Source organism: Myxocyprinus asiaticus, chromosome 4, assembly GCF_019703515.2.
Source record: "Myxocyprinus asiaticus isolate MX2 ecotype Aquarium Trade chromosome 4, UBuf_Myxa_2, whole genome shotgun sequence".
NCBI lineage: Eukaryota > Metazoa > Chordata > Actinopteri > Cypriniformes > Catostomidae > Myxocyprinus > Myxocyprinus asiaticus.
Genome location: NC_059347.1, coordinates 34,754,341 through 34,779,940, shown reverse-complemented (window position 1 = coordinate 34,779,940; position 25,600 = coordinate 34,754,341). Strand labels below are relative to the sequence as shown.

The window sequence follows — 25,600 nt, the reverse complement described above, 5'->3', positions numbered from 1 at the left end:
TTAAGCCCTTGTTTCCCCTGGTTAGTTTGTCAGTCTTCACATGTATAGTTTGATGCTCTGTGCTTGGTTCCCTGTGGGGTGTTTTTTTTTTTTTTTTTTTTTTTTGTGTTAAAGCTGCATCTGAATTTCATAGCAATTCCATCAAAATGAATGGTATGTTTAACTAGCAATAATTAAACTTCAAAAGTTTACTTTTTTTATTAAAGATTACTCAATTCATTTTGATGGAATTGTTAAATTGAAATAAATCTTAATCATTTGAGTATCTTTCACCTGCTTTTTATAATAAAAGGCTAATAATACCACTTATGTGCATAATTGTACCAAGTCCTTTGTTCAGACCGACCTATAATTGTGTAAATCAAACCTTCGAACTCAAAGAACAAAACTTTTTTTTTTTTTTTTTTTTTAAGCTTGCGTAAGATCCCACTACATCACAATATCCAAATTAACCTGAGCTGCTTTCCGTCACAGCTGAATCAAGCACACTGACCTTTGGATTGCACATTAATCACAGTCAGTCCATGCTGCATATGCAAAAACTGTTTCTGCTGACGGCTCTGCACTGCCTCTGATCAATCATTAGCCACAACTACTATGTCATATGTGATATTGGAGAATAGATGATTGAATGTTGTCAAATATCTGTAGAACAAAATATTGATTCATTTTATTTTGAAACGGCCTACTTTTAAAGGTCATTCCTTAATACTAATTATTGATAAAGTACAGAAAACTGAGAACTAGATACCATTTGTTGCATAATCTATAAACAACTGCCTAAAGTGCAAACATTCGATATAACACTTAATGATATCCTCATGCAATGGCTTTGTGTCCACATACTGAATTTAAACGCAACCAAAATGTTAAGCACTCCGTCACAAAGTGAGTAAAACTGATCTGATCAGCTCCATTGTTATTGAGTGACTGTATTCCCCCCACTCTCAGGGTAAAATCTGTGATCAAATCGATGGACTTTGGCTAGGCCCTTTTCTCCATTCACTAAATGAGCAAAAAACCACACCTACCTTCAAACCCTACCTGCAATTGGCCAGACTGCTCTCATGCCCCTTTTAAGATCAGTAAAATATCTAGACAACCTTCAATACATCCTCTCTGGCACAAATTTGCAGGAACTCAAGAGGAAGCTGCATGCACCAGCAGTCATTAATCATGTCAGACAGAGGTGCATTCGATACCAATGTGGTGACCCTCACCAGGTTTGTCTTGGAAGAGGGCAGAAAAGCCAAAGGAACTGGGGAGCTTACAACTCTTCTCAACTCCATGTGCACAGCAATCAAAGCTATTTCCTCTGCTGTCAGAAAAGCTGGTATTGCCAACCTGTAAGTACAGTATCTGGGAATGCATATTTACCTCCTGACAAAAATGTATAGGCATTCAAAGAAAGTTAAAAAGCATTAAACAGCAGGTTATGCAAGATACAGCTTCATTTGGAGGACATAAGATGATTATTTCTGAATATTGCAGGAAATGTACTGTATCCTATAATTTTTGCTACCTAAAAAAGTCAGGAAACCTTTCCGTATTTAATCCTATCCTGCAGATACCAAATTTTATGGTCAGTTAAGTGCCCCTTTTGTTTAGAGTTGGTTGAACTGTTTGGGCCTTAGTTTTACATCTGTGCAAAATGTTTTAAATTCTGATTCATTGTGCATGCAAAATGTATTATATATTTTATTATGTAAGTGTGCAGCCATGATGCTCGATCAGTTCTGCTAATATGCAAGCAAACACAGAGGCAATGATCAGACCCTTGTCTGTAGTTGAAAAAGGGGGCAAAGTTTCTCTCAGTCAGATAGAAGCCTACAATATCAAAAACTGACTCAGATTGACCACACAGTAAGGAATGTAGCAAAGCAATTGCAACCACCTTTAGTTTGAGTCAAATCTGTTCTTTCATTCTCCATGACTGCCACAATCAGTGTTAATAATCTCCCTTTCTTTTTCTCAGCTATGGGATTGCCGGGAGCACAAATGTAACTGGTGACCAAGTGAAAAAATTGGATGTCCTATCCAATGATCTGGTTATAAACATGATCAAGTCCTCCTTCACTTCCTGTGTTTTGGTGTCTGAGGAAGATGAAAAAGCCATCATTGTAGAACCAGAGAAAAGGGTGAGTGTGTGTGTTAAAACACACATTTCTGTATTTTAACCTGTACCTTGCTGTTTTCTTCTGAAAACTACAGTATTTCAACCAAATTTGATTGAGTGTAACCCTTTACACACACTCCCTACTCTTAACATGACTTAACACAATGTTTCCCCAGCAGGGCTTGACCCAGTTCAGTTTTATGTATACAGATGTGACACAGACTGTTGATTCAATACATTTTCCATGGTAGTTTATTGATTTACACAAGTGTGTTTTATATTATCATAATGTTTAGCCATAGTAGTAAGAGTATTACATTACTTGCTTGTTTTAGTCTGTGTCCTGGTTGATGTCTTTGAAATCTGATTTGTTTAGCTGCTTTGTTACATCTATTTGTAACTAATACTTGCAGCTTTGATGCATGTGTGTGAGTGTAACGTCTGAAAGGAGGTCACGAGAGCAGGATCCAAGTGCAGCAAGTTTGAATGATAAATGAATAAATCAAAATACAAAACAGGGTAAAACTGGGGACCACGAAGCAAGAACAAAACGTAAACAAGAACTAACCGGGAACATGAACTTGAGAAACACATGCATAAACATAACAACTCACAAGGACTGATCAGAAATCAGGGCATTATATACACAAGGGATAATGAGTTAATGAAACACCGGTGAGGACAATCGAGGACAGCTGGCAGTGATGAGGGCAGGGAATTATGGGAAGTGTAGTCCAGGAGGAACAGATGACAGGGGAGAAACATAAAGCAAACAGTGAATACGTGACAGTGAGCCAGTAATGGTGAACTTGTATGACATCAAGTTTGGAGCCACCCTTTAATGGGTGGCTCCAGATGCCCAAGGATGGCAGGTAAGGGAGGCAGGGCCAAGATGGAGCCAGAGACCAAAGTGTCCAGAGCAGCTCAGGCGGACGGCCGAGAGACCAGTGAGATCAGAGCAGATCAGGCAGGCAGCCAAGGGACCAGAGCAGATCAGGCGGGCGGCCAAGGGACCCAGGAGACCAGAGCAGATCAGGCAGGCAGCCAAGGGACCCAGGAGACAAGAGCAGATCAGGCAGACAGCCAAGGGACCCAGGAGACAAGAGCAGATCAGGCAGACAGCCAGGAGACCCAGACGATCAGAGCAGATCAAGCGGATGGCCAGGAGACCAAGGAGACCAGAGCAGATCAGGTGGACGGCCAGGAGACCAAGGAAACCACCTCAGGGTAGGGACAGGATCAGGAGGCCTGGTTGGCGGCCATAGGGCTGAAACAGGGTTAGGTGGCCAGGGAGGTGACCACAGACTAGAGACTGGAACGACCTCTGTGGTCGTGAACACTGGCAGAGACTCGGGAACGACTACTGTGGTTGTGGACATGAGCAGAGACTTGGAAACGACCTCCGTGGTCGTAGGCATGGGCAAAGACTCGGGAATGACCTCTGTGGTCGTGAACACTGGCAGAGACTTGGAAACGAAAGCCTTTCCTCTCCTTCTCCTCCAGACGGCCGAAGTAGGCAATGCTGGCTCTGGGACGGACGAGGCTGGCAACGCTGGCTCTGGGACGGACGAGGCTGGCAGCTTGTTGACTGTGGCAGGCGTGGCCATGGGCTCGTTGGCCGTGACATGGCGCAGAGCTGACTATGGCGTGGCTGGGACAGGGCGCGGAGCGGACTCAGACGTGGCTGGGACAGGGCGCGGAGCGGACTCAGACGTGGCTGGGACAGGGCGCGGAGCGGACTCAGACGTGGAAGACTCAGAATCCGGGATCGGGATTGAGAGAGGAGGATTCTCTGAAGTGAGTGTATGTCAGATTAGCTTCACGTATTCCTCCCACGTGTAATCTCCGGTCTCCGGCATTTCCCTCCACTGGCGAGCTCTGAGTCCGATCTGGTATATGGATTTTAAGGTGGAATCATCAAATCTTGTGTGACTGGCTATGGTGGTGAAAAAGTGGGAGTATTCTCTTATGGATACGTCCACATGGCTCAGTTGAATGAAGTATGCTGCTAGATCCATTTGTGTGGTAAGTTGTTCTGTAACGTCTGAAAGGAGGTCACGAGAGCAGGATCTAAGTGCAGCAAGAATTTAATGATAAAAGAATAAATCAAAATACAAAACAGGGTAAAACTGGGAACTAGGAAGTTGAACAGATTGAACAGAGGATTGAACAGAAATCAGGGCATTATATACACAAGGGATAATGAGTTAATGAAACACAGGTGAGGACAATTGAGGACAGCTGGCAGTGTTGAGGGCAGGGAATTATGGGAAGTGTAGTCCAGGAAGAACAGATGACAGGGGAGAAACACAAAGCAAACAACAGTGAATCGTGACAGTGAGCCAGTAAACCTCATAATGCATGATGTCATACAATAACTTGTGTTGTTTTATTTTTCACCCAGGGCAAATATGTGGTTTGCTTTGACCCTCTGGATGGTTCTTCAAACATTGACTGCTTAGCCTCTATTGGAACCATTTTTGCAATCTACAGAAAGGTTGAGTACTCAAGATGAAGTGCAATACATACAGATCTCTTTACAGTCATTGGAAGACTTATAAAATGTATATGTCTTTTTGTGTGTGCATTTGTCTCTAGGACACTGATGATGAGCCCTCAGAGAAGGATGCCTTGCGGAGTGGCAGAAACATTGTGGCAGCAGGGTATGCCCTCTATGGCAGTGCCACCATACTGGTTCTCTCGACAGGCCAAGGAGTCAACTGCTTCATGCTTGATCCTGTAAATCGCCACAATGTTACCTTCACTCAAAAAAATTAACTTTAACTATCATCAGATTTACGCAAAACTCCCATGTTCATATTACTCAAAAACATCATGTAACCAAGGGTCTTTAGATTAATTGAGTTGATTTAACTAAAATAAAGTGTCTTGTCTGCTTTACTTAATTCATGTGCTTTGGGACAACATTAATATTTTCTGTTTGGTTAAATGAAAGTGGACAGAGTATTTCTAGTTCTCAGCATGTTTTGTATTGGACTCGACAGGGAGAGTAAATGTTAAAATTAAGTGTTATTTTATGTTTCTTTGTGCAAGAAGAATACAAAGGGGGACACTTTCTAGTGAAGCTTGAGCCTAGGTAGAGGACCAATACATTTTGAGTATTCTATATATTGCTTTATCCACTGAGCAATCGCTTTGCTAACCATAGAATAGTGACTAAGTTGCACTTCCCACAACATGTATTTAGCATGTGAACAATTCCTGTCACTAGCTAGCATTTTACTAAAATAGTTTCATTTATATTATTTTGACATGTTCACTTTTGCTCCATTTACTTGATTCAGTTAGGTTTCCTTTCCTTGATGAATTTAAGTTGAAATTATGTAGTAATTTTAATTCAAGAAAACTTATAAACATATCAAAATGTGGAACCACTGTTCATGATTGTATCAAGTTCAGCCAAAGAATTATGTTTTTGAGTGTACTTCATTTGCTATATAACTTTAAATAATTACAAAACATCTAAAACAGTTATCTTTCTACATCCTTTATCCCCCCCACCATCATTAGGCCATCGGTGAGTTTATACTTGTGGACCGGGATGTGAGGATCAAGAAGAAAGGAAAGATCTACAGTCTCAATGAAGGCTATGCACAGCATTTTTACCCAGATGTCACAGAATACCTGCAAAAGAAGAAATTCCCAGAGGTAAGGGCCTCCGTTGAGGAACCAGGTGTCTACTAGCTGAGCTTTTGTTCTGAACACATCTCACTGAAGTACAGACATACTGTATCCTTTAGCCTTTTAGCATTTTTTAAAAAATAGGGCTGGATCATGGTCCCACGTGGCCCCTGGGCAAATGTCTTCAGTGCCCTGGGGCCTAGTGGGGGTCAACTCAGGGCCTAGTGTTCAGGTTCCTTTGGCAGTCAGTGGGCTCAGTCCATAATCCAACCCTGGCTAAACATGCTCTTTTGAATGATAGAAATAGAGAAGTTCATATCCACAGATACACAAAGTCCATATAGTTCAGCTGAGATTGAGAAAATTGTACCCCACATACAGTATTTAATAAATCTCGCTCACTGAGAAGATAACTTTTTCTCTGTAATCTGCAGAATGGCAGTTCACCATATGGAAGGTGCTATGTAGGGTCCATGGTTGCTGATGTGCACAGGACGCTGGTATATGGTGGAATTTTCCTGTACCCTGCTAATGTCAAGAGCCCCAAGGGCAAGGTGAAAAATTCATGAATCATGAGATATTTCAAGGAGTTTCTAGACTGTTTATTGAAGACATGTTTTTTTGCATCTTATAAGCCAGGGGTCTTCAACAGGCGGTCCGCGATCCTCAGGGGACGCTAAACAATTGTGACAAAACTGAGCTGGTCGGCAGAAGCACGCAGCGTGGACAAACCGCGCCCATGATCATCACGAGCTGCTCAAAGCGTGACACACATCAGTTTCAGCAGCGCCACAATAGAGAGTCGCGTGAGTAAACATGCATTGGTCACGTTGTGTGGTTGAGCAGATGACAGCCTACAGTTTCTTTTATTATTAGTTGCGTTTTGCTTTCAGAACAATAGCCTACTTGCCTGGTGTAAATAAATAGTTACCATTGAGATTATCAAGTTGGCATACATGGTCTTTAACATTCCACACACACACACACACACACACACACACACACACACACACACACACACGCACACACACATTGGTGCAGCTATCCTTATGAGAACTCTCCATAGACATAATGATTTTTATACTGTACAAACTATAGATTCTATCCCCTAAACCTAACCCTCACAAAACACTTTCTGCATTTTTACATTTTCAAAAAAACATTGCTTAGGATATTTTTTAAGCAATTTGAATTATGGGGACACTAGAAATGTCCTCATAAACCATATTTATAGCTTAATACCCTTGTAGTTACCAGTTTGTAACCTAAATTTTTTTCCTCGTAAACCACCCAAACCCACCCACATACACAAACACACACAAGATGGTGACTCTCAAATCAACATAATTAAAGGTGCGCTCAGTAATTGTTTTCCTCACAGTAAAGTTTTACTCCTAATGAAATTTAATTTTAAAATATATGCATAAAATTGATGAACACATGAGATGAAGACTCTGTCTATCTGTCTGTCTGTGTCTATCTGTCTGTCTGTCTATCTATCTGTGTTTTTCTTTTTATTAAGGTGGGGGTATGGAACAGTGATTAACAAGGAAAATGAAAAATGTCACTTCATGTCAGAAAAGTTGCAGACACCTGCTATACATTATTTTATGATTATTTCAAAAGCTTTGCAATATAAACATCATAAAGTATGTACATACAATAATATGGTAGCCTACCAAACAGGTTTTTATAGGCATAAAATGCAACACTCAATTTTATACAGTATGTAACATTGGTCCAGGCTCAGTCTCTCTACACACTCTTGTTAAAGCTGTTTGAGTTACAAAAAGAGCAGTGTTCCATGTCATTTTACAATGTATTTTAAGGAAACAATCTGATGGGCTTTATCTTTATTTTTGGTTGGTTGGGCTACAGCTAAGGCTCTTGTATGAGTGCAACCCCATGGCCTTCATCATGGAGCAGGCTGAAGGTATGGCAACAACAGGAGCCGTGAATGTTCTGGACATCAAACCTGACACAATCCACCAGAGAGTTCCTGTCGTGCTGGGCTCTCCTGATGATGTACAGGAGTATATTGCCATCTTCAAGAAACACAACTAATGAGATGCAACCAGATGACCATCTTTTGCCATCTACTGTAGACATCATCACTCCAGTGAATTTTGAAACCCAGGGATATGAAATGTCATGAAGCATTGTCTGTATATACATAGGGTACATTAATTTTTCATTTTCAGTTTAATTTTCATAAATATTTGTGCTGGGTTGATTTTTGTACTCTTAATATGTCCCCCCAGTTTAAGTAATTTCAGTGGCATATATGTTTAGGGTGACCAGATTCCTGCTTGTGGAAAACGGAACAGCCCCCTCCCAGCAAAAATGAAATTGACGTATTCTTACCTAGGTGCAGATCAATGCGAAGTAGAGGGTGCATCCACAAATGTAACTGTTGTCACCTTGTACTTTTCGCTGGCAGCAATTTTTCTCAGTGTGCGCTTGTCTTTCAAGTCCAGTCCAAAAGTAAGACTTATGAAAAGTATTGCCTTCATGACCGTTACACTGAGTCGAGATTTATCCGGTGTCCACGCTGCATTCATTAATGAGTACACACACTCCACTGTTGCAGATGTCCCAGGCAGGCATAAAACAAACTCCAAAATTGATGGTCTTGCTCTCCAGCTCACGAAAAACATCTGTCCATCTCTCAGACATGGCCGTCTTGTTCATTGATGCGATGAGTGACAATGTTTTTCACGCAAGCCCACTCTTCAAAGAGCGTGGTTTCGTCAATCAAACTGAGATCGGGGATTCTGGAGTAGAAGTGTTTGTGGCTGCTCTTAATGTCTTTCCACTCTGGGATGTCTCTCATTAGGGCCCACTCAAGATTTTCTGTGTTCTCCTATGAGTGGCTCCAGTTTTGGAGGTAATGCTGAATAAAAGTTTCTCACTGCACAAAAGAAATCATCCGCTTGCATGTCATCAGCTTAAACCAGGGCATCCAACTGCTTTTTAATGTCAGAGGGTATGAATGATTCCACCAGCCAGGCCTGCAAGACTTTTCCTTGGTAATGAATGTGCAAAGCCACTTCTATGGCTGATATGTGGTCTTGCTCTACCATCTCCAGTGCATGGTTAAAAGTGGCTGTTTGCTTGAGTGTGAAGCCAATCCAAAGTTTAGTGCAAGGATCGCTGAAAATGTCTCTTAGAAACTTTTGCCATTTTTCTTGAGAAATAAAGTATGCACGCAGACCATTAAAAATGTGTAGTATTTTGTGTCTTTCAAGAGCTGAACCAAGAGTGAGGTAACATGTGCTGCCATGCTGCAGTAATGTCTGATAGTTCAGCTGCGCAAAAGCAAGTATGTTGCATTTGACAGCTTCAGATTTGGTGCGGGCAGAATAAAATTTCTGATCATACAATTTCTTGATCAATTTCGCAGTGCAGTCAGCCGACCGATAACTATGGCCGTGCACAACAGAATGATAAGCAAAAAGTCCTTCACTTGTGTGCACCTTGTCAGATTCTGAACTTATCCTCACAAAAAAAAAATTGCTAACACTTGGTGTGGCACACTTACTTTTAGCAGCATCCACATGCTTTTTTGTATGAACATGCTGCGTGATGTCTGTGCAACCTCCATGGGTGATGATAAAGCGAGCTCCACAAATCTCACACCTCACAGACTCTGTCTGTGACTCCTTTTTTTTAGAAATGCAAACTCTTTTTGAAGATCCTCATTAAATGTACATGCAAACTTCCTTGACATTTTACCAGCCACAATTTCATCTTCAAACTGACTCTTCAATCAGTTCACTAACTGGACGTCTGTTGATAGGGGATTGTGATTGGATAGTTTAATCCAATCATGTACGTCAAATAACACAGTGTGATTTTATTGGGTCTCTTTGGCTACCTTTGATTAGAATACTCACGTGACTGAGAAAGCCACATTAGCGATAGAGACATTTTAGGAGAGGGGAAATATGGGACAAAACCCGATTTTTTTTATTTTTTATTAAGACTAGAAAAAGTGCTTAAATACAGGACTGTCCCGGGAAAACCGGGTCCAATAAACACTTCTGTTCATCTTCAAAATAAAATATATACATTGTTTGATTTTGTCTATTTATATGTGCAATTATATTTACATATTTCTATATCTATACATGGTGTCAACCTCTATGCATCATTTGATGATCGGAAATCTTTGGAAATTTGTCCATGTTGTCGTCCCTGACAAGGTTCTTTGCTGTGAGTCTTTGTAATAGCAAAGTTATAAAGCATTTTACATTTACATTTAAATTTATTCATTTGGCATGCGCTTTTATCCGAAGCAACTTATAAAAAGAGGAAGAATACAACATAAGTTTTTCATCTTAAGGAGACTGTATTATGAAAAGTGCTGCATTACAAAGTTTCAGTTGCATCAGAAAAATACTATCCATGAAAGAGATTAGAGTGCAACAGGAATATATACCCTATAATTAAATATATTTTATTATTGTTATTATTATTAATTTTTTCACAGAATGAGTTTTGTTGCCTAAGGTCTGTTGTAGCCCTGCTCAGAAACATCATTATATAGAAATTAGCTTACAAATACAGTACAATGTACAGGAAAAGTGAGCTGATTTTCACTTCAAATTATCATTGGCAAGTGCTTTTTTTGTGCAAGTTTTCTAATTTGTCAAATGTTTTGCGGGATGTTATGGGCAGAATAATGACTTGAATCCAGGATGTAAACTGATATTTTCTTTAAGGCTGTAAAACCTTAGACACAGGGATCCTCATCCACCCCCTGAAATTCCTCAACATCATCAATTTAAAGACTGCCAAGATGGTGCCTTAAATTCTGAATCAACCTTGTGTAAGAAAGCACATCTGTTTATTCTCAGCTGTATTCTGAACAAAGGAACCTTTTCAGGATAGCACATAGCACATTTTTTAAATCATGATGGCACCATGGATGGCCGCCTCGGTGTGGAACGCTTCTATTGTTTTGTTGTTTTTGTTTGTTTGTCCTGTGTTTAGTAATATGTTTCCAGTCAGTTTTACCAGAGACGAACTGCTGAACATTCGACAGCATATACCAGTCAGTCTTTTCCCGGATTTTGAATATTCGGACGTTTTGTTTGACATTTTAGACAGAGGCGCGGCTGTGTTGTTTAAATGCGCTATGAGATGCAGGCGAGGGAGACAAGCAGGTGCGCTGGTCAAACTCCATTGGCGGGGCTTTCGAACAACGCTGCCGAGCATTCATCTAGCGAATCTCCGCTCTCTCCCTAACAAAACGGACGAACTACATCTCCTCACCTGCACAAACAAGGACTTTGCAACCTCTGCTGCCTTGTGCTTCACAGAAACCTGGCTGAGTGAAGCCATTCTGGACAGTGCATTACATCTCCCAGGATTTCAGCTGTTCAGAGCGGATCGCATCGCGGAGTTAACGGGGAAAAGGAGAGGCGGTGGAACATGCTAGTACATCAATGAAAGTTGGTGTACAGATGTAACAACGTTAAAGAAGATGTGCCGTCCTAATTTGAAAGCGCTCTTTATTAACTGTAAGCCTTTCTACTTGCTGCGGGAGTTTTCCTCGTTTAATCTGGTGAGTGTGTATATCGCGCCAAACACGTGTGTGAACACAGCGCTGCAACAGCTGGCTGATCAAATCACAGACACAGAACAACAATACCCGGACTCAGTTATTATTATTCTTGGGGATTTTAAAAAGCAAACCTCACACGTGAACTGCCCAAATACAAACAGCACATTACATGCCCAACCAGAGACAGAAATATACTGGATCACTGCTACACAACAATAAAGGATGCATATCGCTCTATCCATAGAGCAGCTTTGGGACTATCTGATCACTGGCTGGTTCATCTTCTTCCAACCTACAGACAGAAATTAAAATCTGCTAAGCCTGTAGTAAGGACTCTAAAGAGATGAACCAACAAAGCAGAGCTGGAACTACAAGCCTGCTTTGACTGCACGGATTGGAGTGTTTTTGAGGCTGCAGCCACAGACCTGGACGAGCTCACATATACTGTTACATCATATATCAGTTTCTGTGAGGATATGTGGATTCCTACTAGGACTTATTTAACATTTAACAACGAAAAACCATGGTTTACAGCGGAACTCAGGCAGCTTCGTCAGGCCAAAGAGGATGCTTACAGAGTTGGGGATAAAGTCTTGTACAATCAGGCCAGTAACACACTGAATAAGGGAATCAGAGTGGCTAAAAGAAGATACTCTGAGAAGCTGAAAAACAAGTTTTCAGCTAACGACCCTGCATCAGTGTGGAGTGGCATGAAACAACTTACGAATTACAGGACTCCTACCCCCAACCCTGGTGGACCAACAACTGGCTAACGACATGAATGTGTTCTACTGTAGATTTGAAAGGCCCAATCTCACACCCCACACCGACTTTGACTTTCACTTCACACAAACACCAACACCTCCTGCAACCCCCCTCCTCCCCCTCCTGATACTCAACCTGCACTTAAGATGTGAAGATGATGTGAGCCGTGTCTTTCAAAAACAAAGGATAAGGAAAGCACAGAGCCCAGATGGCGTTTCACCTGCATGTCTTAGATCCTGTGCTAACCAGCTGCCCCCCACCATCACACAGATCTTCAATAGATCACTGGAGCAGTGTGAAGTCCCATGCTGCTTCAAATGTTCCACTATCATCCCCATCCCAAAGAAACCAAAAATCACAGGACTTAATGACTACAGACATTTCGTCCTGACATTAGTGGTCATGAAGTCATTTGAGAGACTGGTGTTGGTCCACCTGAAGGACATCACTGGACCCTTTCTAGATCCCCTTCAATTTGCTTATTGAGCAAACAGGTCTGTGGATGATGCAGTTAACATTGGATTGCATCATATCCTGCAACATCTGGACAGACCAGGGACATATGCAAGGATCATTTTTGTGGACTTCAGTTCAGCTTTCAACACCATCATTCCAGCTATACTCTGGACTAAATTACACCAACTCTCTGTTCCCACGTCTATCTGTCAGTGGATTACCAGCTTTCTGACAGACAGGCAGCAGCTTGTGAGACAGGGGAAATTCACTTCCAGCACCTGTACAATCAGCACTGGTGCCCCCCAGGGATGTGTGCTCTCCCCACTACTCTTCTCCCTCTACACCAATGACTGTATCGCCAAGGACCCCTCTGTCAAGCTCCTGAAGTTTTCAGACGACACCACTGTCATCGGCCTCATCCGAGATGATGATGAGTCTGCATACAGAAGAGAGGTTAAACAGCTGGCTGTCTGGTGCAGTCAAAACAACCTTGAGCTGAACACGCTCAGAACGGTGGAAATTATTGTGGACTTTAGGAGGAACCCCACAACACTGTCCCCCTTCACCATTCTAAACAGCACTGTGGCAGCAGTGGAGTCATTCAGGTTCCTGGGCACTACCATCTCACAGGACCTGAAATGGGAGACCCACATTGACTCAAACATATTGAAAAAGGTCCAGCAGAGGTTGTACTTCCTTCGCCAGCTGAGGAAGTTCAACCTGCCATAGGCGCTGCTGATACAGTTCTACTCAGTGGTCATTGAGTCTGTCCTCTGCACTTCAGTAACTGTCTGGTTTTGTTCAGCTACGAAATCATACATCAGAAGACTACAAAGGACAGTGTGGACTGCTGAGAGGATTACTGGTTGCCCCCTGCCCCCCTTCAAGAACTATACACTTCCAGAATGAGGAGAAAGGCTAGAAAAATCACTCTGGACCCCACTCACCCTGCCCACTTCCTTTTTGAACTGTTGCCTTCTGGCCGACGCTTCAGAGCTCTGAGCACCAGAACTGTCAGGCACAGGAACAGTTTTTTCCCCCAGGCTATCCATCTCATGAACAGTTAAAACTGCCACTTTGAGCAATAATTAATGTGCAAATCACAGCTTAGTCTTTTTATATTATCCAACACATCCTATCTCTTCTGCCATTACATTCCCTTGCACTGTACATAACTGATTTGTATTTAGATTTGCACTACGTATGTGTATGTGTGTGTGTATTTATGTATGTATATGTATGTATATATTCATATATGTATATATGTGTATATGTATGTGTGTGTATATGTACAGTATGTATATGTGTATGCGTGTATATATATATATATATATATATATATATATATATATATATATATATATATATATATTGTGTGTATATGTGTGTATATATGTATATATATATGTGTGTGTGTGTGTGTGTGTGTGTATATATATATACTGTATATATATATATATATATATATATATATATATATATATATATATATATATATATATATATATATATATAGTCTATTGTGTATTCTATATATTTTTTTTCTTTTCAATATTTATCTATTTTTTTTATTCAATTTTAATAATTTTTTAAAAGTCTTGTTGCTGTTTTTTGTATAGTTGTGTACTGGAAACTCCTGTCACCAAGACAAATTCCTTGTATGTGTAAGCATACTTGGCAATTAAGCTCATTCTGATTCTGATAACCTTCCTTCAGACCCCTCCTCACTCATGTTATAAATCAGGAAATACCCCCACACTTAATCTGCACTCTAACATCTGCAAGAAACTCTCCAAAGAAACCCTCAGGATTGCAATGGAAAGCGTAGAATCCTAGACTAAGGCTTCTTTGTTCTTGGACCAGTTTGCTACACTTAAAATTAAAACTCATAGGAGATCATGAGACATCATGATCAGTTTCCTGCAAACAGCAGCTAAAAATACACTATATTGCCAAAAGTATTCGCTCATCTGCCTATAGACGCATATGAATTTAAGTGACATCCCATTCTTAATCCATAGGGTTTAATATGACGTCGGCCCACCCTTTGCAGCTATAACAGCTTCAACTCTTCTGGGAAGGCTTTCCACAAGGTTTAGGAGTGTGTTTATGGGAATTTTTGACCATTCTTCCAGAAGCGCATTTGTGAGGTCAGACACTGATGTTGGACGAGAAGGCCTGGCTCGCAGTTTTCGTTCTAATTCATCCCAAAGGTGCTCTATCGGGTTGAGGTCAGGACTCTGTGCAGGCCAGTCAAGTTCTTCCACACCAAACTTGCTCATCCATGTCTTTATGGACCTTGCTTTGTGCACTGGTGCGCAGGAAGGGGCCATCCCCAAACTGTTCCCACAAAGTTGGGAGCATGGAATTGTCCAAAATCTCTTGGTATGCTGAAGCATTCAGAGTTCCTTTCACTGGAACTAAGGGGCCAAGCCCAGCTCCTGAAAAACAACCCCACACCATAATCCCCCCTCCACCAAACTTCACAGTTGGCACAATGCAGTCAGACAAGTACCGTTCTCCTGGCAACCGCCAAACCCAGACTTGTCCATCAGATTGCCAGATGGAGAAGCGTGATTCGTCACTCCAGAGAACGCGTCTCCACTGCTCTAGAGTCCAGTGGTGGCGTGCTTTACACCACTGCATCCGACGCTTTGCATTGCACTTGGTGATGTATGGCTTGGATGCAGCTGCTCGGCCATGGAAACCCATTCCATGAAGCTCTCTACGCACTGTTCTTGAGCTAATCTGAAGGCCACTTGAACTTTGGAGGTCTGTAGTGATTGACTCTGCAGAAAGTTGGCGACCTCTGCGCACTATGCGCCTCAGCATCCGCTGACCCCACTCTGTCATTTTACGTGGCCTACCACTTCGTGGCTGAGTTGCTGTCATTCCCAATCGCTTCCACTTTGTTATAATACCACTGACAGTTGACTGTGGAATATTTAGTAGCGAGGAAATTTCACGACTGGACTTGTTGCACAGGTGGCATCCTATCACTGTACCACACTGGAATTCACCGAGCTCCTGAGAGCGGCCCATTCTTTCACAATGTTTGTAGAAGCAGTCTGCATGCCTAGGTGCTTCATTTTATACACCTGTGGCCATGGAAGTGATTGGAACACCTGAATTCAATTATTTGGATGGGTGAGCGAATACTTTTGGCAATATAGTGTATATGAAATATAACACTATCAAAAGACTCCATTGTATCATCATTCTACACTGCACAATGCACAGTCTATTTTTGATAGTAAAAATGTATCTTACACAAATGATTATAGCCTGATGTAAACTTTAAAATATGTGTAGTGACTTGTAATCACTTTTATAACTGAGAAATTGGTGATTATGAATTTTAATCTTGTATTATCCATGTTGAAATAGTTAACTATTTTTCAGAGCAAATGTTTGCCAGAGTGAATACATTTTTTTTTTTGTTATAATTTGTTTTAAGATATCAAACGGATGATTAAAACATGTACTTTTTCACAACATGTACCTTTACACAAAGGATTTAAATTTAACTTTGAAAAAGGAGGGAAAGAGGTGATCATGTTTGTAAAGACGTTTCTGATTGGCTCAAGACACCTTTGGGGTGCGGCCAACCTCAACTCAACAAAATCTCGCCTCCTAGGATGAACTCTCTCTTTTCTTCTCTATTGGCTCTTGCTCTTTTCTTAGCCCTTCTTCGGCTGGCTTCGCTTCTGCACCCCTCCACAATGTAAAGTTCAGGACACTCGGAACACAAAGTTCCGAGAGGAGTTCTCTTCTCTGCTCTACGACTCACACGTGACGGGGAGTCATGAGTCTCCATTGCGGGAGGCCTCGCTTCAAAGCCCCGACTGATCATTCCAGCACCAAACCATCCGGCATCCAAAAACATAGACGGAGAACAACCTGAACTTTCAACGGACTCAGCCAAAGAGCCAAAGAGCCAAAGAACCAAAGCAACGCAACGGAACGCAAGTGCACCTCCAGAATTTTGCTAGAAAGTGCTTGTGTTTTATTTAAATACTTTGGGTAACCCGATTGCAAATCGAGGTATAATAAATTAAGTATTGATGGTTCTCAGGGCTTGGCCTATAGACTCCATAATGTAAAATTTTCCCCGTTACAGGTCATTTCCATTCACTTTCTGTTACACCTCATTCACCAACCTGTTTTTATGTTTGTCTATGTGTGTTAGTTTAGATTTTATGTTGTAAATTTGAAATAAAGTCTTGTTTGTATTCAAAGAGAATTTGACTGTGGTATACTTCGATAAATAATCTCGTCAATTGATTCTTAAAGGTCTACGATCCATGCTCGAATAATATTTCAACATATTTGTGATATTATTTTCGATGGCCATGAGAATAGTATTACTCAAAAGAGTTAACAGATGCGTCATATCAACTCAGCGTGGCCGAGTGAGCAGACGTACACCTTAATTCTTTCAATATTCCCAGAATTAAACATAATTCCTTTCTTGAGCTAGAATTCCTCATATATAAATTGTGAGCAGATAAAACGAGTCTGTTGTATTACATATTTAATGGTGGAGAATTTTTATTCAGACTTCTAATCTGATCATTTGTCATTTATCCTTCATATAATGGTGGTCGAACAGGGCCAAGATGCCTAAACTAATTTACATATAATTTCGTACTTATAATTGTTGATGAATGCTGGCAGTTGTAAATATACCCTGCCACAAAGTTGGTAATTTCCTCCAGCTTACAAAGGGTTTATTTAAATTTAAGCTAAGTTGTCTTAAGTATTTGGTACCAGATCATGTTTTTGTTGGTGGTTTTCATTTTGGTGGTGGCTTTTACATTGGTTAAAGTTTAAGTATAGTTGTCAGTAATGTCAGTATGCCAGAAGTCTCTTTCCTACAAGCTGGCTGTGACTTAAGGCTGGAGTTCCCTTTCGATTATGGTTCACTCACATTGCATCAGCTGATGCTATGGGGAATTCCTTCTCCAACAACCTACTGAAGCCCTTATGCCATAACGTCAATCTGCTGATTGGCAGTGGAGTTTGAACCCTGCCAACCTAGGCACTGTCAATAAGCCTATGTAAGCAGGTGCTCAAACACCATTTCTTCAGAATTTTGTTCCTTCAAGACTGTGACCATACCTCTCGTCTTGAATGCCCTCTCAACTTGGCTTTGCCGTCGAAGACACGCATTCAGCGGACAGATTCTCAACATAGATGCGAGCAAGACAACTCGTTGCCTTGACTGTCAGTGCACATCAGTTGACTGAACTGCCCCCTGCAAGTCTTCCGGCGAGGAATTTCCCATGGGCAAATGGTCATGTCAGGCAGATGATGTTGCTGTCCCTTCCCCCACGAGGGCGAGAAGCGTGCACACGCCATTGATACGAGTTAGTCCACGTCATTGCACGGGCGGTTGAGGAGCTCTGCCTTGAGTGGTCTCCCTGGCGGTCGAGGAGCTCGGCCTTGAGTGGTCGCCTCCTGTCGAGCCGGAAAATTCTCATCTGAATTAATGATTCCTGCACACCATACGCCATCAAAAGGCCATGGCTCGGAAAGCAGTGTCGTTCTATCCTGAGGTTCATATGGAGCTTACTGAGACCTGGTGCGTGACCTACTCTGCTTGCCCAGATCGGAGGGGCTGCCGTCCTCAGGCATATTTTAGCGTCAGTTTTTATTGCAATGCTTCCTTGCATTGCTTGAATAGCTTGCATTGATGGGTGATTGGTGTCTATTGTTAGCTCATTCGAGCCTTTACACTATGAGTGCTGTGCATGGATGCATGACGCACTCTGAGTGAGAAGCTCCCATCTGATAAGCGGCAGCTATCTGTGCCCATTATTCACGCGTTTCATGATCATGTGGTGCACTTCCGGGTATCTCAGAGAAAAATCAACCCACACTCCACACAAAATGCTCCCATCTTATAAATGGCAGCTCCCCTCAACACACGTGTGAAACTTGGCGCCCACCCATGCATTAAGCAGTCGCGTGGCACGTGTTACCGAGCATTTCTCAGTGTGTTAAAAAAAAAAAGTAGTGCCACCTTGCTTCAACAGTGTTCTATCCTTCACATTACCATGCAGGACATGCCCATTCTGAGCTCCGAGGTAGTAAATCTTCTTGTGAGAGACGCAATAGGGGTTGTTCCCGTGCTGTGCACAGAGAGAATGTCACAGCCGTTATTTTCTTATCAAAACACAGAGAGACGGTGTCCTCTGGCCTATCTGCATCTATGACAGTTGAATTGAGCCCTCTTTGGGTTCTGTTCATAAGGATCACATATAATTAATTCTCTCTTATGTTTGCACGATAATAAACCATAAAAATGCATACCATAGTGTACTTATTAACTTTGGCTCAGGCCATTCTTGAGAATTTGCTTTGCTTCCCCATTTCACACACTGTGCACAACTGCTCCCAATGGTGAGTGGCACGCTATCACTATTAGTGTCAAATATAAAGCACCCGCTATCCTGTTACATGATCGCATGGCATGTCAGATTGGGTGCTAAAATGGATCGAACATGGGTTTTCGATCCAATTCGCATGCAGACCGCCTCGCTTCAATGGCATTTTGTCCTTGATGGTTCCGTCACGGGACGTGCCTGCATTATACACGATAGAGATTGTTCCGAGCTGCCAAGCCTACAAAGGTATTTACAGCTGCTACCTTTTTTTCTGAAGAAAGACAGCTTTTAGACAGATTTTAGATCTGAGACACTTGAACCACGTGCTTGTAAAACGCCCGTTCAAAATGCTAACTCAAAAACAGATCTTATCGCACGTCCATCATAAGGACTGATTTGCATCAATAGATCTGCAGGACGCATACTTTCATGTACAAATTGCACCTCGCCACAGGCGGTTTTTGAGATTTGTGTTCAAGGGAACGGCGTATTAAAGTCCTGCCTTTTGGCTTACCAAAACGAAGTGTATCGATGCGGCGCTCGCCTTGTTGAAACTATGTGGCATATACATTTTAAATTACCTCAGTGACTGGCTGCTACTAGCCAGTTTGGAGTCGCTGCTGAGCGAGCACAGAGAATTTATCAATCTCAAAGTCTCAATGTCAGCTGGGTGAAAGGCACACTTTCTTCCAGCCAGCATATCCCTTTCTGGGAGTCCGGACTGAGTCTGTGAATATGCGTGCACATGTCACGAACAAGCGCATAAAAAACATTCTGCAGTCTCTGTCTCAGTTCAAACTAGAAAAAGCGCTCCCCCTGAAATCATTTCAGAAAGCGCTGGGGCTTATGGATGCGGCATCTGCCATAATACCTTTAGGGCTCTTACACATGAGACCTCTACAGTACTGGCGAAAGCTCTGTGTACCACCACATTCTTGGCGCCAGGGGCTTATGCGCATTGTCATAATGCGCCGCTGTCTTGCTGCTATAGCACCATGGACAGCTCCAACCTTTTTCCAACAGGGAGTCATGTTGGGTTAGGTTCTCAGGCAGAAGGTGGTGACTACAGATGCGTCAAACACAGCTTGGTGTTTTGGCACTTGAACGGGTGCCAAACGGGCATATCAGCCGCCTGGAGCTACTAGCTGTCTTTCTAGCCCTGGAGGCTTTTCTTTCTGACATAATTAATCACCATGTGCTGATTCATTTCGACAACATGACAATATGTGCTGATTAGTTTGGACAACATGACAGTAGTGGCATACATAAATCACCAGGGCGGAATTCGATCACACCAGGTACAATGACTGGGAAGTGGAGACTGCACCCCCAGACAGTAATGAGGATTTGGGAAGTGTTCAGGAATGCAGAAGTCAAGCTGTTCCCCTCTGCAAAATGACACATTGTCCTCTATGGTACTCCATGTCAAAAGCCCCGTAAGGGGTGGATGCCATGGCCCACAAATGGCCGGCAAAATGCAAGTATGCATTTCCCCAGTACACCTCCTCCACTCTGTCATTTGCAAAGTCTGAGGGGACAAGGAAATGATAATTCGAAATGACCCAATCAGCCATGGTTTCCGATGATGTTAGAGTTACTGGACGGGCTGCCTTGGAAAATACAGAGATTTCCTCTCTCAAGCGCAGGGCATGATTTGCATCACAAACTGGAGCTTTGGAACCTGTACGTTCGGCCATTGAATCAAACTCGCCAACAGTGCTGCTACTGTCCCAACTTGGGATTTAAACTTGGTGTTAAAGGTGCTCACAGGCCCCGTTCAAGCCTTTAGAATCTGCTGAACTATGTGTGCTCTCTTTAAAGACCACACTACTTTTGGCTTTGGCTTCAGCTAAACATGTGGGTGACATGCAGGCCCTGTCAGTTGACAGCTCATGTATGGAGTTTGGACCAAAGCTTTCAAAAAGCTACCCTCAAGCCTAGAAAAGTTTATGTGCCTAAAGTGCTGCCCAGAGCCTTGAGAGCTTAAATAGTGCATTTACAAGCTTTCTTTCCCCCTCCGTTTAATACAGATGAGGAGCGTACGATGAACTTGTATGTCCTGTTCAGGCATTAAACATTTACAGTGCATCCGGAAAGTATTCACAGCACTTCACCTTTTCCACATTTTGTTATGTTACAGCCTTATTCCAAAATGGATTAAATTCATTATTTTCCTCAAAATTCTACAAACAATACCCCATAATGACAACGTGAAAAAAGTTTGTTTGAAATCTTTGAAAATTTATTCAAAATAAAAAACGAAAAAAATCACATGTACATAAGTATTCACAGCCTTTGCAATGACACTCAAAATTGAGCTCAGGTGCATCCTGTTTCCACTGATCATCCTTGAAATGTTTCTACAACTTGATTGGAGTCCACCTGTGGAAAAATCAGTTGATTGGACATGATTTGGAAAGGCACACACCTGTCTATATAAGGTCCCACAGTTAACAGTGCATGTCAGAGCACAAACCAAGCCATGAAGTCCAAGGAATTGTCTGTAGACCTCCGAGACAGGATTGTATCGAGGCACAGATCTAGGGAAGGGTACAGAAAAATTTCTGCAGCATTGAAGGTCCCAATGAGCACAGTGGCCTCCATCATCTGTAAAGGGAAGAAGTTTGGAACCACCAGGACTCTTCCTAGAGCTGGCCGCCTGGCCAAACTGAGTGATCGGGGGAGAAGGGCTTTAGTCAGGGAGGTGACCAAGAACCCGATGGTCACTCTGACAGAGCTCCAGCATTTCTCTGTGGAGAGAGGAGAACCTTCCAACCATCTCTGCAGGACTCCACCAATCAGGCCTGTATGGTAGAGTGGCCAGACGGAAGCAACTCCTCAGTAAAAGGCACATGACAGCTCGCCTGGAGTTTGCCAAAAGGCACCCGAAGGACTCTCAGACTATGAGAAACAAAGATTGAACTCTTTGGCCTGAATGGCAAGCGTCATGTCTGGAGGAAACCAGGCACTGCTCATCACCTGGCCAGTACCTTCCCTACAGTGAAGCATGGTGGTGGCAGCATCATGCTGTGGGGATGTTTTTCAGTGGCAGGAACTGGGAGATTAGTCAGGATCGAGGGAAAGATGAATGCAGCAATATACAGAGACTTCCTTGATGAAAACCTGCTCCAGAGCGCTCTGGACCTCAGACTGGGGCGAAGTTTCATCTTCCAACAGCACAACGACCCTAAGCACACAGCCAAGATAACAAAGGAGTGGCTACAGGACAACTCTGTGAATGTCCTTGAGTGGCCCAGCCAGAGCCCAGACTTGAACCCGATTGAGCATCTCTGGAGAGATCTGAAAATGGCTGTGCACCGACGCTCCCCATCCAACCTGATGGAGCTTTAGAGGTCCTGTAAAGAAGAATGGGAGAAACACATGGTAGCTTGAGAAGAGTATACAATACACTTTCATACATGACTAAATAAAATACATGTCGATGTTAACCCCCAAAAAATATTTTTCCGGGGAGCACTCATCCACCACAACCACTCTCTCAGCTGGCGCAAATCTTAAAGACCCAACTGGAACCAGTTTGCTTCACGGCACCAGCCAATGGGTGGAGAGTGCAGCTTAAATATAATTAAAGGGTCATACACATGTACACACATCATTATTCTCTTAAAACTGCTTAAAAAGCATACTATGCAACTCTTATCAGCAGTAGTGGTTCAAATTCTGGTGTTTTGTTTAGAACAATTAACAATCTTATCAAACATATCAGAAATGTTAGTTGTTCTACTACCGAGCAGTGCAACAAAATAATTTTCATATAAGATTGAAAATATCTACAACTCCATTGCTTCTGCCCGATTATCTGACTTTGTGGAGTTTGTTCCTCTTCATTCTCCGGTTCCTGTATTTTCAAGTTTTACTGTTGTTAATAATGATTTTATTTTAAAACTGGTTCCTATGATGAACTCTACTACCTGCATACTTGATCCTTTTCCTACTGTTGTGCTGAAATGATGCTTGCCAGCAATTGTTCCCCATATCACTACTATTGTCAATATTTCACTTGAAACTGGGGTTGTCCCCTCCGCTCTTAAAATGGCAGCAGTTGTACCAGTCCTTAAAAAAACCTGGAAGTGACACTGCTGACATGTCCAATTACAGGCCTATTTCAAATTTACCATTTCTGGCAAATGTTCTTGAATGTGTGGTTATTGGTCAACTGCAAAGTCATTTATCTATGAACTGTTTATTAGAACCTTTTCAATCAGGGTTTAGGTCTGGACATAGTACAGAGACTGCACTTGTGAGGGTCATGAATGATCTCCTTATTACAGCGGATTCAGGGGCTTGTGGCATTTTGGTCTTGTTAGACCTCACTCCCGCATTTGATACTATTCGTCAAACTATTTTTTGGACAGACTAGAAAAGTGGATTGGCCTTTCTGGCATTGTTCTCAACTGGTTTAAATCTTACCTATATGAGCGTTCACAGTTTGTCTATATTGGCTTTAATAGATCCCAGACTGTTCCAATGTGACAGGGGGTTCCGCTGGGGTCAGTTCTGGGTCCTATTTTGTTCAGTATCTGTATGTTGCCTCTTGGTCAGATTATCCAGAAGTTTGGGCTGGGTTATCATTGTTATGCTGATGATACCCAGATTGATATCAGCACTCAGCCAGATTGCTCAATAGCATCTTCAACATTCTCTGCTTGTTTGTTAGAAATCAAGACCTGGATGAAACATAATTTTTTGAAACTAAATTGTTCCAAAACGGAAATTCTTTTAATTGGTACTCCGAATGCTGCGAGTAAATGTAATAATTTGGAACTTTATGTGGATGACAGTTCAATTATTCCTGCAAACCAGGTGTGGAACCTGGGTGTAATTTTTGATGCACAGCTTTCTTTTATCACCCATTTTAAAATCATTACAAAAGTGGCCTTTTTCCATCTCTGAAATATTGCCCATATTAGGCCTTTTCTTTCTCTGCCTGTTGCAGAAAGGCTTATTCATGCTTTTATTACATCCAGGCTTGATTATTGTAACTCACTTTTTGTAGGTCTACCGGCAAATTCAATTAAGATGTTACAATATATACAGAATTCAGCTGCTCGTGTTCTGACTCACGCATCTTCACGTCAACACATTACCCCTGTCCTTTCTCAGTTACATTGGCTCCCAGTTCAGTCTCGTATTGTTTTTAAAATTCTTATGTTAACTTTTAAAGCAGTACATGGGCTGGATCCAGTTTACATTTGTGATTTGGTAACACCGTATACTTCCACCCGTTCTCTTCGCTCTGCTGATACTTTCACACTATCAGCCTCTTTGTAAATTGAAAACTATGGGCGGTAGGGCCTTTTCTTGCATTGCTCCAAAGCTGTGGAACTCATTACCTGTTTCCATTAGGAGTGCTCCGGAGAGAGAGAAAGCAGTAAGTGTGCTTATACCTGAGCTAAAATTATTAAATTATGTCTAACTCCTGTCTCTAATTTCAGTGAGCACGGGGAGAGCGGCATAAAAGAGCCACACCGCCAGTAGACAAGAGAGAGAGATTGGCACAAGGAAGGCCACGGCGTCACATGTTGTTATGTAGATGAAGTGAGACTGTCTAAATAACTATTTGTTTGTGAAACTGTGTGGAACTGTAGATGACAGAGTGCTCAATTAAACGCCTACCTGAACCAGGAAATCTTGCTTCTCGCCTCCTCCTTCCACTGAGAAGTGTGACACTGGTGCCGAAACCCGGGATTAGTTTGAAGATGGATGGAAGTCACCCCGTAGAGTCCTCCCAGTTGGCCGAGATCCTCCAAACTCTTACATCGGAGCCACCAGCAAACCCTGCTTGAGCTCCAGCAAGATCAGGATCGCCAGTTTGTGGAACTCCTACGCGCTCAAGCAGAGGATCTCACTAAAAAGGGAGCTCCAGACCCGGTCCAGTGGACGGAGCAGTGTCAGTGGGCGTTCACGCAATTTAAAGCCGCACTTTGCGGGGGGCCGCTTTTACATTCACCTGACTTCTCTCTCCCTTTTGTTTTACAGACAGATGCTTCAGACAGGGGGCTGGGGGCCGTACTCTTGCAGGTGGTGGAGGGGGAGGAGCGCCCGGTGCTGTACATTAGCCGTAAGCTCTCGTTGAGGGAAACTAAGTACAGCACCGTGGAAAAGGAGTGTCTCTCTATCAAGTGGGCGGTCCTCACTCTCCGATACTACCTGTTGGGGCGGGCCTTCACCCTCTGTTCCGATCACGCCCCGCTCCAGTGGCTCCACCGCATGAAAGATACCAACGCGCGGATCACCCGTTGATATCTGGCTCTTCAGCCATTTAAGTTCAAGGTGGTCCACAGACCGGGAGCGCAGATGGCTGTCGCCGACTTCCTTTCCAGGAATGGGGGGGGGGAGTGGTAGGCAGGCCGAATGCCTCCCCGGCCTGAATCGGGCGGTGGGGATATGTGTTGTTAATGTTATTGTAGATTATGTTTTAAAATTGTGATTGTAATGTACTGTAGCACTTTGAGTACAAGAAAGGCGCATTTCAAATAAAATGTATTATTATTATTATACACAAAATTAAGTAAAGCAAGTGGAATCACCTTTCTGACCCTATTACACAATGAAAAATGAAATGGCCATAGAAATAAATACAATAAATTAAAATAAGAGATATTGCAATAAACTTTATTATTTTTACACATTTCAGTCCTC

At 42.3% G+C, this 25,600-nt stretch overlaps 1 protein-coding gene across 4 annotated transcripts; it reads left to right on the top strand.

The window, feature by feature from the left end:
* Window positions 1-1,134: 1,134 nt before the first annotated feature.
* LOC127440188 (fructose-1,6-bisphosphatase 1-like) lies at window positions 1,135-24,914 on the top strand. 4 transcript variants are annotated; one of them, XM_051696648.1, is made up of 8 exons: window positions 1,135-1,346; window positions 1,976-2,138; window positions 4,521-4,613; window positions 4,715-4,855; window positions 5,648-5,785; window positions 6,193-6,312; window positions 6,411-6,564; window positions 24,394-24,914. In XM_051696648.1, the coding sequence occupies exons 1-8, from the start codon at window positions 1,156-1,158 to the stop codon at window positions 24,414-24,416; spliced, it is 1,023 nt and encodes a 340-aa protein (XP_051552608.1). In that variant the 5' UTR covers window positions 1,135-1,155; the 3' UTR covers window positions 24,417-24,914. The 4 variants fall into 4 exon arrangements, with proteins under 4 accessions (XP_051552608.1, XP_051552611.1, XP_051552610.1 ...); XM_051696651.1 differs by lacking the exon at window positions 24,394-24,914 and adding an exon at window positions 7,637-7,786; XM_051696650.1 differs by lacking the exon at window positions 24,394-24,914 and adding an exon at window positions 7,281-7,625.
* Window positions 24,915-25,600: the final 686 nt, after the last annotated feature.

Coding starts and splice junctions, on each gene's coding strand:
- LOC127440188 (XM_051696652.1), top strand. CDS start 1,156: ATGCACCAGCAGTCATTAATCATGTCAGACAGAGGTGCATTCGATACC. Junction 1,347..1,975: donor AAAGCTGGTATTGCCAACCT/GTAAGTACAGTA, acceptor TCTTTTTCTCAG/CTATGGGATTGCCGGGAGCA. Junction 4,614..4,714: donor TTTTTGCAATCTACAGAAAG/GTTGAGTACTCA, acceptor ATTTGTCTCTAG/GACACTGATGATGAGCCCTC.